A 14,937-nucleotide genomic window follows, 5' to 3' on the forward strand; every position below is an offset into this window, starting at 1 on the left:
TTTATTTTATCCTCAGAAATTAAAACAAAACAATGTCTTTTATTCATTCTTGATTAATTAAAACTAAATTTGTCACAAGTAATTCATTTAGAACCAGCTGAAAAAAAAAAACTATCACAGTACAGTGTCCATTAAAACCAGTTAAATTCCCATTAAAACCAGTGCCATTATAAATTCTGTTTTAGACTTGTAATCGGTCGCCTTCTACTTCTATGGCTTGTTAACACTGTTAAATCCTAATGGGAATGGTCTTCAATATTCAAGAATATGTTTTAAAAACACACTACAGGAAAACATTTTTAATACAGTGGTGAGCCAAAGAGACATAAAGCGCCGGAAGTTTTCTGACTAAAAGTTTCTCGCTAAAACATGGTTTAAATTCGTTTCTAGATCTAAACACAAAACGGGCAGACTATGAATGAGGCCGAGTTCAGATGACAGGTCTGCGCGAGAGGGAGTGTCCAGCGCGCAGTGCATTCAACACGAGCCTGACGCCACGCGCATCCAGAGCATTCAACCGCGCCACCGACAGCGCACATTCACGTGAACGTCCTCGTTGAAGATGGTGTTTATGGGGAAAGTCTGCTGCTTTTTGGTCTTCTGTGTTTTTGAAGCGAGCGTTGCACGCCGGACCGAAGAAGCGGAGACTGTGGAGAAGATTGAAAGCGCGCGCTGCGTCTCGCGATGCCTGACGCTTCACATCACGCAGATCACCGCGTTATTCAAACACCTGCAGGTAAGAGCCACCAAGAGGCAATGTTAGTTTACAAGGTAGGTCCGTATTTTGTATGGGAAATATAGCCTTTAAGAAGAGCTTCACACTGGCAACTTTCTGGTTTAAGAAGTTGAGAAGAACAGCTGTTGGAAATATATAGAAAATATTAAAGGTCGAAACAATAAGCCACAAACACAATACGTGCAAACACATAAAAGCTAACATTCAAAATGATCAATTAACTGTTTTAATCAACCACAATTCGTATGCCAGTGTAATTTTATGGTGTCTGTTTGTTACAATCGCAATTACAATAATGCACTTACATTAATTATAATATATTTAAACAATACAGATCGTTTCAAAGCAGCTTCATAAACAAAACAAAATTAAAAATAAACAGTAGGCCTATAAATGTTGCTCAGTTTTGATACAATTTCTGGAAAGCAGAGGAAGCACTTTATTTTAAGGTGTCCTTGTTGCAAATTACATTTTCTTACTGTTATAATAACAATAAATTATGCATAATTACATGCAAGTGACCCTAAACCAAACCTTAACCATGTACATGTAAGTACATGTAGTTAATTAATATTACTCAGTAATTGATGTATAATAATACTGTAACAAGGATCCTTAAAATAATATGTAACTCTAGAAATACAATAGTGTGAATATTGTGTACTTCCGTAGCTAAGATCAGTTCAGCTAAAAAGTATTTGAAACCATACACTTATGGTCTTTTGAGTCCCTATGTGACAACGAGCCCCGACCCCATTAGTTTCAGATGCTGAGTTGGGATCTTTTCTGAGCATGTGCAGTTGGTTGAGTGGATGGGAAACACGTTGCTTTGTGTGTGTGTGTGTGTGTGTGTGTGTGTGTGTGTGTGAATGAAGTGTTTAATGGCTGTTTTCACCTGTTTTCTTCATGGGTTCATCCCCTAACTGACTGGAGATCAGCTTTAGTGCAGTTGTAGTTAATTGTGTGGTATTTGGAGCTTGAATCATGAAAGCATATGGTCTGACAGCCCACCATGCAGCATGACTCTGTCCTATATATCTGTCTTTCAGTTCTGTTTGCTGTGTATCATAATTGAGTCATAATTAGAGGCACATTATGAAAAACTATCCACTTTAGTAGTTCCAGACATTAAACTTTCTCTCTGATCTACTTCTAATCTAATTTCCCCCCCCAGTTCCTGTCTGTAAATCTTGATTTGACTTAAAAATCTATGATTTCATCATAAAATTTAATCTGGATACCAGAGGCCTTTTTGCTGCATCTTGCATTTGCATGTTTGCATTTAAATATTAATTTTGCTTAATATTTCATCCACATATATGATGCGGATTTAAACAGCGATAACTTGCCATTGTTAGCGATAAAAGGTTTTTCTATCTGATTTCACACATTAAAAATAATTTTGTTGGTATAAATGTATTTAGGTACAGTTTTTTTTTTTTTTTTTTTTTTTTTTTACTTGAATAAAACCAGTTAATTTAGATTTGACCATTTTTAGCTTAGCATTTTTTCAGTATGTGAAAAAGTACAGAGAGTATTGACTCTCATTGGTACCTGAAACCTTGATTTATTTAGCCAAAATATGTAATTAATGAGCAGGAGGGAGATTTGTAGAACTTTGTGAATGACAATCTGTTTTATTCTACTTTTTACAGAGTTCTGTAGGCGCAGATGCCATGTAGGTCTGCTTATTACCCATTAAATAGCAACATGTTTAAGAATAAGACCATTGACACTCATATATGACTGAGTGTCGGATAACCGTTGCTTTTTTTATTGTGGGAACTCTGGGTAGTAACATGAGGGACTGCCTTGTAAAGGACTCACTAACACATTCTTGTGTGAGCTTTGGTAAGAAGGCTTCTGAAAAACATATTATAACAGCCTCATAAATTACTCCTACAATCACTGTAATTAAATCAGGATGAGATGACTCACTGCAGACTGAATTCTTCTCGGGGAGTTTCTTTATTCTGAGCAGAATTCCAGCCATAATTTCTGTTTGTAAGACGGGACGTTGTGCAGGTTTCACGTTACCGCTCAAAGCATAGCTGGGGGTTTTGAAGAAGGTGTCCTCCCATTTTCCCTCAGTCTTTTAAAAGTCAAAAACCAAAGACGGTTTAGTGTCCTTACATGCACCAGCTTACACAAACCACTTCAAGAAAAGGAATGTTTGATAAGTCATCATCTCTCGAGCTCGTCCTTTGTTGCAGCAGCTGCTCTGACTGCAGGTGCACGATTTACAACGTCTCCAGACAATGGTGTTTGTTGTGTTAATGGTGCGCATATCCAGTGTCAGCGCAAATGGTTATACTGCGGTAAAAATGCAACTTATCGCACATGACAGGTGTAGAGTGACCAACATCAAACAAATGTAGGCAAAGTTTTCATTTAGGTAGAATTACACTCATTCTTTGTTCTGCTGACCGTAAAGTGCTGTTCACACGGACACTGGAGGTTTCCCAGTCCATAAGGTCAAAATGTGGTTGATTATTGTGGGCTACACCAATCTGGTGACAGAAATAATTAGGCCTCTTTATTCTCTTGAACACAGAAGCAGGTATTTTAAAGAATGTGGGTAATGAAACGGTTGACGCTAGCATTGACTTCCATAGTATTTTATAAAGAGAAGGCTATTAAAAGCGTGAAATGTACTTGGATATTTTCCTTTGATGTCCCAGCCCATGTGCTGTACGTATTCCTGTCATGAAATTGTTTTCTTTGGCTCCAAACTAAATTTCCTCATATCCAACTGATTGAGCTTAGATTTCAAAACTGAGTTGCCATGGGCAAAACTGGCATCATGTAACTCTCATTAGAAAATAAATCACTACATGCACACTCAACTTGTCTTATGACATGAAAGACAAAAGAAAAAAAGAGTTTCTTACAATCAAAATTTATTTTAAAATCTTTATGGGATATAAATGTCAAGGTGACCTTAATGAACATCTCACTATGAGGGTAACATGATTTTTAATTAGTAGTTTGGCCTATTATTAGTATTATTTTAAAGTAAAAAAAAAAAAAAAGAGAGAAATAATAACAATCGTATTTAATAACATTAATATACAAAAATATCCACCAATGACTTAAAAGTGTCAAATGATGTGACCTTTATGACAAACAAGGTTATTTTTCTCAAGGTAAGTTCAGATCAGATGGTATAACCAAAGTGATATTTGCATAAAATTTTATCCGAACTTTGTTTCAAAATAAATAATGATTAAGAATCAATCAGCTCAGTCTTGAGCTTTAAATGTAACTTACTTTACACAACTTTCATATAAACAAAATGGATTGCAAAAAAACAAACAAACCTTTCCTCCTGCCAGCTTGTTCCATTACTAGCACATCCCCTTAAAGCTCATTGTCTTCTGCCAATTTTCCTGTTACCCACGTGACTAACAGGTCTCTGATTGCTTCTATCTTTCCAGTATTAAAGAAAATACAGTTTAAGTAACTTTTGGCCCATATCAAATCTACTTTATCCAGCGAGATAATGGAAAAAGTGGTCACCACTCAGTTGCTTTTGTAGAAAAAAAAAATGCAAAAATGTGTAGACAAAAAAAATGATTAAGGTTTCTACCCTTACAACACACAGAAATGTCCTCTTAACCCTTGTATGATCATATTTTTGTTACTCAGCCAGTGTTCATCAATCATTTCTGGTGGACCCACAGCAGTTTGGTATTTTTAATTCACCACAATTAAATACTTAATCCCAATTTCAAGCAATATAAATACCATATATGGTCAAAATGTGCCCTTTGCCTTATGAATTAAAGTGCTACCACCTTGTGTGGGAATGGCAGGGGCAGAAACACAAAACCCACACTCACACTCTTATAGACTCTTTCTCTCTCACACACGTTTTTTTTTTTTTTATACTGTGCAAACTAGGGCTGCACGATATTGGGAAAAAATTACATTGCGATATTTTATTTTTCTGCGATGTATATTGCGATATTTTTTCTTACAAACAAAAATGGGGTGAGCACACTTACATTCTCATTTTAAATTATTTAAACATCTACACCATCGTGTCAATTGATTAATATGCGCGAGGGAGAGAGAGCAAGACAGCGCTCGTGTTGTTTGAAAGCAGCTCTCTCTCTCTCTCTCTCTCTCTTTCAATTCAATTCAATTCATATTGCTTTATTGGCATGACATACAAAGGTACTTATTGCCAAAGCATTGTACATAGCAGAATAGAAAAAAAATACATATATATTCCTAAGAAAAAAAAATTACAAGCAAAATAAATCCATATACATTTCTATAAACATTGATGGTACTTCTAATGTACTCTCTGTCTGTCTCTCTCCCGCACGCTCTCTCTCTGTCTCTCTCACGCGCGCTCTCTCTCTCTGTCTCTCGCTCTCTCTCTGTCTCTCTCGCGCTCCCTCTCTCTCTGCCCTGTTAAACTTGCATGTGGTTTTCAGTCCTGTCAATGGTAAACTTTCACTATCTGATGGTTAAGCTGTGCAATTAATCCGCAAATCACATTCGTCAAGGGCCGGGGAGCAGCTGGCCCGTACAGTTAATGAATAACAGATCAACTACGACAGCCTACATCGCACATCCTGCGATGTGACTATCGTGGATTCGTACATCGCGATATCGATGTTTAAACGACACATCGTGCAGCCCTAGAAACTGTATATTCTATGGCCCTACTCCAACCCTACACCTAACCCTCACAGGAAACTCAAAAAAAACTAATTCTGTGTGGTTTATAAGCGTTTTGAAAAATGGGGACATGGGTTATGTCCTCATAAGTCCCCCTCTCCTTGTAATACCTGCGTCATACCCATGTCATTATACACAATTGTGTCCTGATATGTCACAAAAACACACACACACATAAAAACACATACACATACTAATAGCAGGCCCAGACAATAGGAGGACCGAGTAAATGTACCCAGAAACTAAAATTACCACTCCTTTATTATCCCCGGCTAACTAACATTCTGCATGTGATATAAGGGTGTACAGTGAGTGGTCAATGAATTTTTTTTTCTGTAAATGCACTTTACAGAAAATGAATCAAGACCAAAGATTCTGAGTTTGAAAAAATAATTAATAGTCTAATTTTTCTTTTGATAAAAAGTGAAAACGTATCCCATGGACCCGAAAACCATACATGGGTGAAGTATGCTAAGCAACCTCTTCCTTTCATCTGACTGGTGTCATCAGTTTCCTAGCCTTCTTAGACCTGAGTTCCCCCTTCTGTACTCCTTACTCACTCGCTAGTCTGCTATTAGTGTTACTGGCCATCTGTGGCCAGCATATCTATGTGTCGTTTCTCAGAATGAATAAACACAAATCTCACTCAGTTGCTGCTTCACAAGGTGTACCACAGGGATCAGTTCTTGGACCGCTTGTTTTTTAAATTTATATGCTTCCACTTTGCCAGAGTAGTTTTAAGGTCTTTCATACCAAGTTGAATGGTTGGTGCAAAAATCCAGTGTACATCTGAATGGATGCCTGTTAATGTGTCTATTCAGACCAACACCATCATTAGCACTCAGTCACTGTGATGGATTTTTTTTACACAGAGGTGTTCTAATCTCTTTTCCATCTCACTGAGAAGAAAACTGGCTAACCAATAACTTTTGCACTTTTTTGTCACATGCTCAGAATGCAGCTGTTACTTAAAGTTATGACTTTGTGGTGCTCACAAACAGATGTTTATTTGCTAAGAAACAGTGAATATCAGAGGAAGAATCTAGAATCTGTTCTCTGTATTCTTGTATTTGATGTTGTTTGATAAACACCACAACGAATGCTAAAATCTGAACAAATATTTTAATACAAGGAAGTAAGGACTTAGTTAGTGACAAATGAGTAGAAACAGAAATTTGCGCAACAATGCTTCATGTATTTTGATAACTAGAGTAGCTGCTGTATTTCTGCTTAAAGCGCCAAATTTTAAAGTGTTGATCTGAACAGGATTTCAAAGTTATGCTGATGACACAAAAATATATGTAATTTCTAAGTGCAAGCATCAATTACTGTATGCCTTCATCATCTTTAAATCTGGAAGGGAGTAAACTCTTTAAAATGAAATACTGACTGAAATTTTGTTACTTGGTCTGAAATATTTCCCTCATGACCTTGCCATTGACATTGATGTTGTGCAGGTTAGGCCTGAACCCATTTATGAAACTTGGGAACTCTGTTTTTAACCTACAATGTGTTTTGAAGTCAGTATCATCCAGCTTGTTAAATCCTTTTTTCATCTGTAAAATAGCTGATTTAGCTTATCTATCAAAGACAGGTAATGCTTTAGTCTAAATTTTGAGATTGCACTCAACACATTTTTCCAACTTGGTAGTCTGCAAATGTTCTTTAATTGAAGAGGAGCAGTTGTACATTTGTGTTTCTCATTTGTGATGTTATATGGCTTTACTGAAATAACTAATTTCAGTTATTATGTGCATGGTGATGTGTTACGGTCAAAACCACAACAGCTTCTGGTAATCTGTGTTAAAATATAAGGACTGGTTAGTCACAGACACTATAAAAATCCAGCCGAAAAACTTTATTGAAACGCTGTTTACAGGAAGAGGCCACACCACAGAGAACAGTGCTAATCTGTTTCTCTTTAGCTCTTTACTTGAAACAATACTGGAAAGGCGAGCTTAAAGAAAAACAGGCAAGAGTTGGTGAGGCTGTAAAGGCGGTTCAGGGAAATGGCGTCAGGTCGGTAGGCACCCTCTGTCACCATGGGGCATGTGGTGAAGACTGAGGTCCGAGAGAACAACACGTGATTATGGGACACTGAGCTGTGTAGAAATAAGATGGGTTTATGGCATGGAACATATAGTTATTTTCCAAAGAACTGAAATGGAAGCTATGTGGCATAAATCTCTGGTGGTGGTCTATGGTGGGATCATGAAAGAAAGGTACTGTATTTAACGGACAGGAATGAATGAGAGGTACTCCAATGATTGATTCTTTTAAAGTTAAAATATTTCATTGTTGTGGTTGATTTTAATACTTTATTTTGTTGCAAATAGCTTGTTTATGAAGTAGGTAGCATGTACAAATAGGGCACAAACTAGTCTCCCATAACTTAGATATGTTTACTAAACATTATCCAACCTTAAAATACCATATGGAAAGTAGCCTTCCACACCACTACGCATTAAAATATTGGTCCTGAGTAAAATACTGGTCTTCAGCTCTGTTGTAGCTCATACTAGAGTGTCTGAAAACAATGCAAAGGTAAGTGAGAGGGGAAAATATGTTTTCTATATAATTAACCTAATTAACAAGATAGAAGCACAATCAGTAATCAATCCAATTAACAAGATAAGAGGTGTGTATATATACACAGAAGACTTACCTTTGTTCCTTGACAGTTTTGCAGCATCCCTTCACTCTGCATTCTCCACACATATAACTATACCTGTCCTAACCTAACTCTGGGTTCTCCGAGCTCGGATCCCTCCCCTCAGATAGCACGGCAAATATGCATAACCTTTACTCTGTTTATTATATGTAAGTGTGAACTAGTGAACTGATAAAAAGGGAGAACAGGGTTTTAGGATACTGATACAAGTCCTACATTTTGGAAACAGAGCAAATATAGTTTTAGGAGGTGAGTATGTGAATGCTTAAAAGTGACACCAAAACAGAAAAGCCTGTCCTCCAACAAAAAACGACCATATAGATCATTTGTGCAAGCACCATATTACGACATATATTTACGTTTCAAAGTTAAGCACCCTCTAAAATGACAAAAATAATGACAGTATCGCACAGTATCGCGTTATATCTGTCGTCATGAAATGACGAATTAACGTCGTTACCAATCAAAACGCTCGTTTATTTAAATGCAATGTGTGGGCTTTTTACACCAATCTCACACTATTTCCTACATATTTTACTACTGTAGGTGGCTTATTCGTTCGAATGACCACACCTAACCCCACCCCTAAACCTAACCCTCACAGAAATCATGCTAAATTATGATTTATTGAGCATACATTTTCGTGTACGTCCATTCCCTGGGATCGAACCCATGATAGCATGATTACATATCACGGTATAATGCAATAATCTAACAACTGAGCTACATGAAACGCAAATCAGAGTGCAAATAAAAGAGCACAAAACATTAGTATGAAAATGATCTTTTGCCGATAGAGGCTCAATTGTAGTATACGCTCTGATGGGTCGTATTTCAGGGATCTGGACAAACGACCTACACGAGCATATTGGTTGGAGGACAGGTTGAAACAGAACCATGAAAATGATCAAATTCACAAAAATCTTGCATTGAGATACATTAAATACGGAAAACACTGAAGATCAGACATGCTTGCTTGATATGCAAGAACAAACCCTCACTGGTTCTCGCTCATGAAGCAAGCATGTTTGCCCAATTAGATGAGCTCTGTGTATGTGCTTTGAACAGGTTTTATTTATATAAAATTCTAAATGTTTCTTCAGAAGACTTGGATAAAAGCGTGGATTAATTTTATAATGTCTTTTTGAAGAGTCACAACTTCGGTTGTCTCAGATTTCATTCAAAGTGTATATAAGAGATATTTGGGCTTTTACAGATAAATAAACCCTGATCAACACTTATATAGAGTTCAGCAAATATTGGAACATGCTTGTTTCATGAGTGAGAACCAATGAGGTTTGTTCTCTTTGGGTGAATCAAGTTAGATTTGAGAGTGAATAAAGAAAGATTTATACCTTCATGTCTTTTTTTGGAGCTTGAAAGTTTTGAGTACCATTGCCTTTCATAAAATGGATAAAAACAGCAGAAACACTCGACATGAGGATGAGAAAATGACTTGTAATATGTTGCTACACTATTCCTCTAACAATGCATTTTTGATAGCTGATGAAATAACACTTAAGATATAAACCAGTAAGATGGGAAGACTCTGTTGGTTTTGGCTGGACTTCAGAAGACACATGACACAGACAGACCTTTGAGCTGAGCTTTAGCTCCGTCATCTATTTATCCTCATCTGTCTAAGCAAACACATAACAGTTCTTGAACCGCATTGGTGATTACTCGTGGTTGTTTAATATACCTTGACAGTGATATATAGCAGCTTACAGTCGGTTTATTTTGGTAGAAGGTTTTTATCGGTTGGATAAATGGTTTAATGGTTCAATCTAAATCTCTCATTAAGGGAAAAGGCTCTGTTCTCTCTTAAGTGGGAAGAACATGTCTTCAGCCCCAAAGAAAAAGGATTTCACTTTAATATAATCTTCTTGTTTTCTGTGTTTAAAGAAAAAAACATCTGAAACAAACTTAAGAGGATTTCTTTTTTTATCTCTTCATGAAAGTTTGTGAAACAGACCTGTAAGTGTTATGGGTTTAGTTGGTTTAGTTTGAAGGTGTGGAGTGAGAGCTTTAGTCTGGGAAGCTCATCAAGAAGGATTTAGCCTTGATGTGATCTCTTGAGATGATGTTACGCTTTAGCATTCCTTTGGAGATCACTACTGGAGACTCACTGACACACAGTGGGCTCTCTCTGTCCCTAAAGTCCTAATTAAAACCTCACAAAAGACTTGTGGGACCTCAGAGGAGGCGTGACTCACGTTTGCTAAGGATAAATAATGGTTACCCAGAGGGAGTGTCTGGAGGATTACTGCGGCGTTCGCCTGCATGATGCTCACCCGTATACGTGTTTGCCTTTGCCATCATTTCAGAGCAGCACTCAGATGGCATTTTAAATGAGGTTACAGAGAAGTCTTTGTGTTTGTGGTGTCTGCTGTCCCCTCGTTCCCTAAGACACTGTGACATAATAGAAGTCTAAACACAGACACTCTGGACCGTCATTCATTAGCTATGGTTAAATCCTCATCACCACTTTCCCGAAACAAGGTTTGGTTAGGTGTTGACGTATGCTTGGGGCTGTGGTTATGGTGTGTTTACTTCCTCATACATGATTCATTCTTGCCTATGTCGCCCTACGCTGGAAGGAATCCTGACCTCAGGCTTTAAATGCCACCGTAGAGCCATGGCAAATATATATCATAGTCATCTAACAGACATACATGACAGGAGACTAGTGCTCTTGTATTAAATAGATTAAACTTTTGTAGAAATATGGCAAAGAGATGAATCAACAGACAGTCATTTCAAAATTTTAACTTTAACGCAACTTAATGGAGTTAATCAATTAGAATTTAAAAGAGATTCCATTGTTGGTTCCATTTGATCTGTCTTTATTTTTCCTACTTTTCTTAAAACTAAACAAAAAAAAACGTAAACACTGGCTGATGGATTCGTAGACATCATACACTAGCTGCGAACCATTTTGAACAAAACCTTATTTACTGAATCATGTGACTTCACTCAATATAACTGGCTCAAATTGATTTGCAACGGTTTCAAAGCTTCAAAGAACAGTGCTTCAAAAACTTCTGAGATTGTCTTATTTTTATTGAATAAATAGTAATTAATAAATGTTTACACAGTAATTAGATCCATGCCTGCACTATGATACGTAATTCTACCTTCAGAAATCCTGTTTGCTGTATTCCTGCTCAATGTCCAACTGACCGCAATCTTCCAAAGCAATCCTTAAAATACAGTACATCTTATACATTGCCATTGGTAAAAGCTTTCTCTAGTGTGAGAGCAACCTTTAAAGATGAACCCTCTGTTTCATACTCAGTACTCTGAAACTTTGTGATGTCATTGTAATCATTTGTGTGTGTTTCTTGGTCTCTTTCAGAATGACCGTGTGTTGGACTGGTGTGAGGACCACAGGAGATGTTCACAGGTAAGATGTGTTTTCAGATTAATGAGCTTGATGGTATTCATTGAGCTCACAGCTTTTCACACTGCCTCGGCACTGCTAAATAAAACTCTGTTCAAATGTAATTTCCTTTTATTACAAGGAAATGGCCAAAGGTTAATTTCTTTATACAAACCACATGCCCTGTACCTACACTAAACCTCACTCATGTCTAATGGCTTCTGGAAACCCAACATAAACAGCACTGAGAGCCGCTGTTGTACCCAGGGCAATTCTTTTCCTTATTAAAGCTCTTTCCTTCCACCAGATTATGGTCATTTTAGGTTGGAGTACTTTATACAAACAGAGATAGTGCTTTAATATTTTTGTGTTTCCTAGACTTATTTTTTCCAGACAGACAATCAGAATGGATGTCACCTGTGCATATTATTACATACAGCAATCACTGATTTTATCCAAGTTCCTGGTGGATAAAATCACTGTCACATTACAGCAGTAATAGGTTGTGAACATGTTTCATGTTGACTTTAGACCAAGTTTGTTTTTCCTCACTGGTTTTCCCCATGGGAAATAAATAAGGATAGGTTAGGGGTAATGTCATTTACAGCACTCCTCTCCTTCCACTAGAGTTAATTTGCATGGACGCATTTATCACAAGAGCTCCCTGGATTCAGAATACTTTAGAGAAATTTTCAGCATTGACTCGAGTTTTTTACACAAATTATAATTACATGAGCCAGATTATCAGTAAATAATATAACAATATGTCATGAGCTTCTAACAATTTTGCCTCAGCGCATTATTGGTAAACTAATACATTTCTATGTTTGCATCAATTAAACAGCTCCATATGCATGGCTTTTCTGACACAGTAAACTTGCTCAGTAGCTCACCTGGTACAGCATTGCATTTGCTTGAGTATGAGTCAAGTTAAACATGGGCCACGATAAGCACATATGCTTCTCCAAACGATTTTTTTCTCAATGTGTACATTCTGTGTATAATGTGTACTGTTTCTGCAATTTCTGGAGCAAGCTCCCAAGAATTTTCACTCACCAAGGCACATGTGTTGTGGTGATGTGACAATAAAAGTGATTGACTTCATCCACAAATTAAAATTATGTCATTAATAACTTACCCTCATGTCGTCCCAAACCCATGAGACCTCCGTTTATCTTCTGAACACAGTTTAAGATATTTTAGATTTAGTCCAAGAGCTCTCAGTCCCTCCATTGAAGCTGTGTGTACGGTCTACTGTCCATGTCCAGAAAGGTAAGAAAAACATCATCAAAGTAGTCCATGTGACATCAGAGGGTCAGTTAGAATATTTTGAAGCATCGAAAATACATTTGGTCCAAAAATAGCAAAAACTACGACTTTATTCAGCATTGTCTTCTCTTCCGGGTCTGTTGTGAGCGCGACTGCTGTGACTGTTGATGTACAATGTTGCTGACATGTTATTTTTGGGCGCACCAGAAAACACATCAGCAGCATCATACGCCAACAGCGCCGTGAACGCACTCACAAAACACCTGGAAGAGAAGACAATGCTAAATAAAGTCATATTTTTTTGTAATTTTTAGACCAAAATGTATTTTCGATGCTTCAACAAATTCTAACTGACCTTCTGATGTTACATGGACTACTTTGATGATGTTTTTCTTACCTTTCTGGACATGGACAGTAGACCGTACACACAGCTTCAATGGAGGGACTGAGAGCTCTCGGACTAAATCAAAAATAAAAGAGGTCTTACGGGTTTGGAACGACATGAGGGTGAGTCGTTAATGACATAATTTTCTCATTGGATGAACTAACCCTTTAAGTGTAGGGTTGGGTTAAGTGTAGATGCTATGTTATTATCATATGCAATAGAGCTCAACTAGATTAAAGTTAATCTATTCTGAATAAAATTAAACACTCTTTAGTGCCTCTCAATGGAGATTTCTCCTTGAAATGCAAAATGTGCAAAAAGCTATATAATATTTTGCCGAAATGTTGTGGTTTACTATATCTCCCAAACACAGTGTTAATCAGATTCACTGAAACTGAAGTGGACCATGAAGAACACCAAGGACTGTTTTTTTTCCAAGATATAGTGATATGCAACCGTAATTGCCTTTCGATAAGCTAGTAAACATGGGTAGCTCATTAATGGTAATTGCCTAAGCCCAGACATCTCTGGCTGCCGTCTGCCAATCACCAACCACCACTCACCCTGAGGGTCAGAGCTTTAAAATCGCTGAATGAAAAAGAGCAAAAACATTCCTCGTGAAAGCCGTATTTCTCACACCAAGCGTTTAAAGCCATTCTAATTGCTTTCAGATGGAAGCAATCCACCGTCAGCCCTTCCAATAACAGGTAAAGTAAATGTTGTGTTTCTTATGAAAATAAGCTGTGTTCACATCCTCCTGGGCTGAGCTGCGTCTCTAAAAGTGCACTTGAAATTAGCTCCTGTTTATTCGTTTAAAGCCTAGGCCAGGAAGACGCAGTTTTTTTTTCTTTTTCTTGTAATTTCTTGTTTGCTTGTGAAGGGCTTTTTACGTCTAAATTTTTTTCTGTATATTTAGAGTGCATGGTTATCACAAATCCCCTCCTATCACTTTCAAAAAAATATGTTTTACTTGAGTGTGCTTTTATTATACTTAAACAAAACTATAAAAATAAATAAGAGTATACTCTACATTCGGTCTATTGTTTATGTGTTAACAGTGCTTGTCTACTTGTATACAAACTTCATACAAAATCATACTTAAGTATACTTCATAGTAAAAATTATAATGTAGTATTCTATATATGTGACAATGGGCCATAAAACAGGTCATAACACAAAACCGATCTGAAAGCTGAATAAATAAGCTTTTCATAGATGTATGGTTTATTACGATCGACTTATAGATACAAATTAAATCTGGAATCTGAGGGGGCAAAAAAATCTAAATACAGAGATAATCACCTTTAAATGGATCCATATGAATTCTTAACTATGCATATTACTATTCAAAAATTACGTTTTGATATATTTATGAAAGGAAATTTACTAAATATCTTCATGGAACATGATCTTTATTTAATATCCTAATGATTTTTGGCCATTTATTAAAACATACCCCAGCGACTTAAGACTGGTTTTGTGGTCAAGGGTCACATATACTATTTATATTTTATATATCTTACCATATACTACACTTTAAGTACAACTTTTTTTCATAAACTAAAAAAGTGGGAAGACTTTTTTAATTATTCACCTGTGGCATTTCAGTTTTACTTAAAACAAAGATCTTGAAGTATACTTTTCCACAAATGCACAAGCTACAGCATCTATAATGATCAGTGCCCAGTGTTAGGAGCTTGATCAGGGCGTCACCCCAGCACTTGTCCAGTCTTATCCATCAGGCTTGACCCTGGGTGAAGGAGAAAGCTGTCAGATGTTTCACTGTGGCAACACACACACTT

General features: G+C 36.9%; 1 protein-coding gene across 1 annotated transcript in view; it reads left to right on the forward strand.

Moving 5' to 3' along the window:
* The first annotated feature begins 459 nt into the window (after positions 1-459).
* Positions 460-14,937, forward strand: part of anos1b (anosmin 1b) — a 61,260-nt gene continuing 46,782 nt past the window's right edge. The window contains exons 1-2 of the mRNA XM_052589289.1: positions 460-736; positions 11,458-11,505. Coding sequence (XP_052445249.1) covers positions 563-736; positions 11,458-11,505 — 222 coding nt within the window. The 5' untranslated portion in view covers positions 460-562. The remainder of the gene's footprint in view (positions 737-11,457; positions 11,506-14,937) is intronic.

The sequence above is a fragment of the Carassius gibelio genome, chromosome B22, assembly GCF_023724105.1.
Source record: "Carassius gibelio isolate Cgi1373 ecotype wild population from Czech Republic chromosome B22, carGib1.2-hapl.c, whole genome shotgun sequence".
Lineage (NCBI taxonomy): Eukaryota > Metazoa > Chordata > Actinopteri > Cypriniformes > Cyprinidae > Carassius > Carassius gibelio.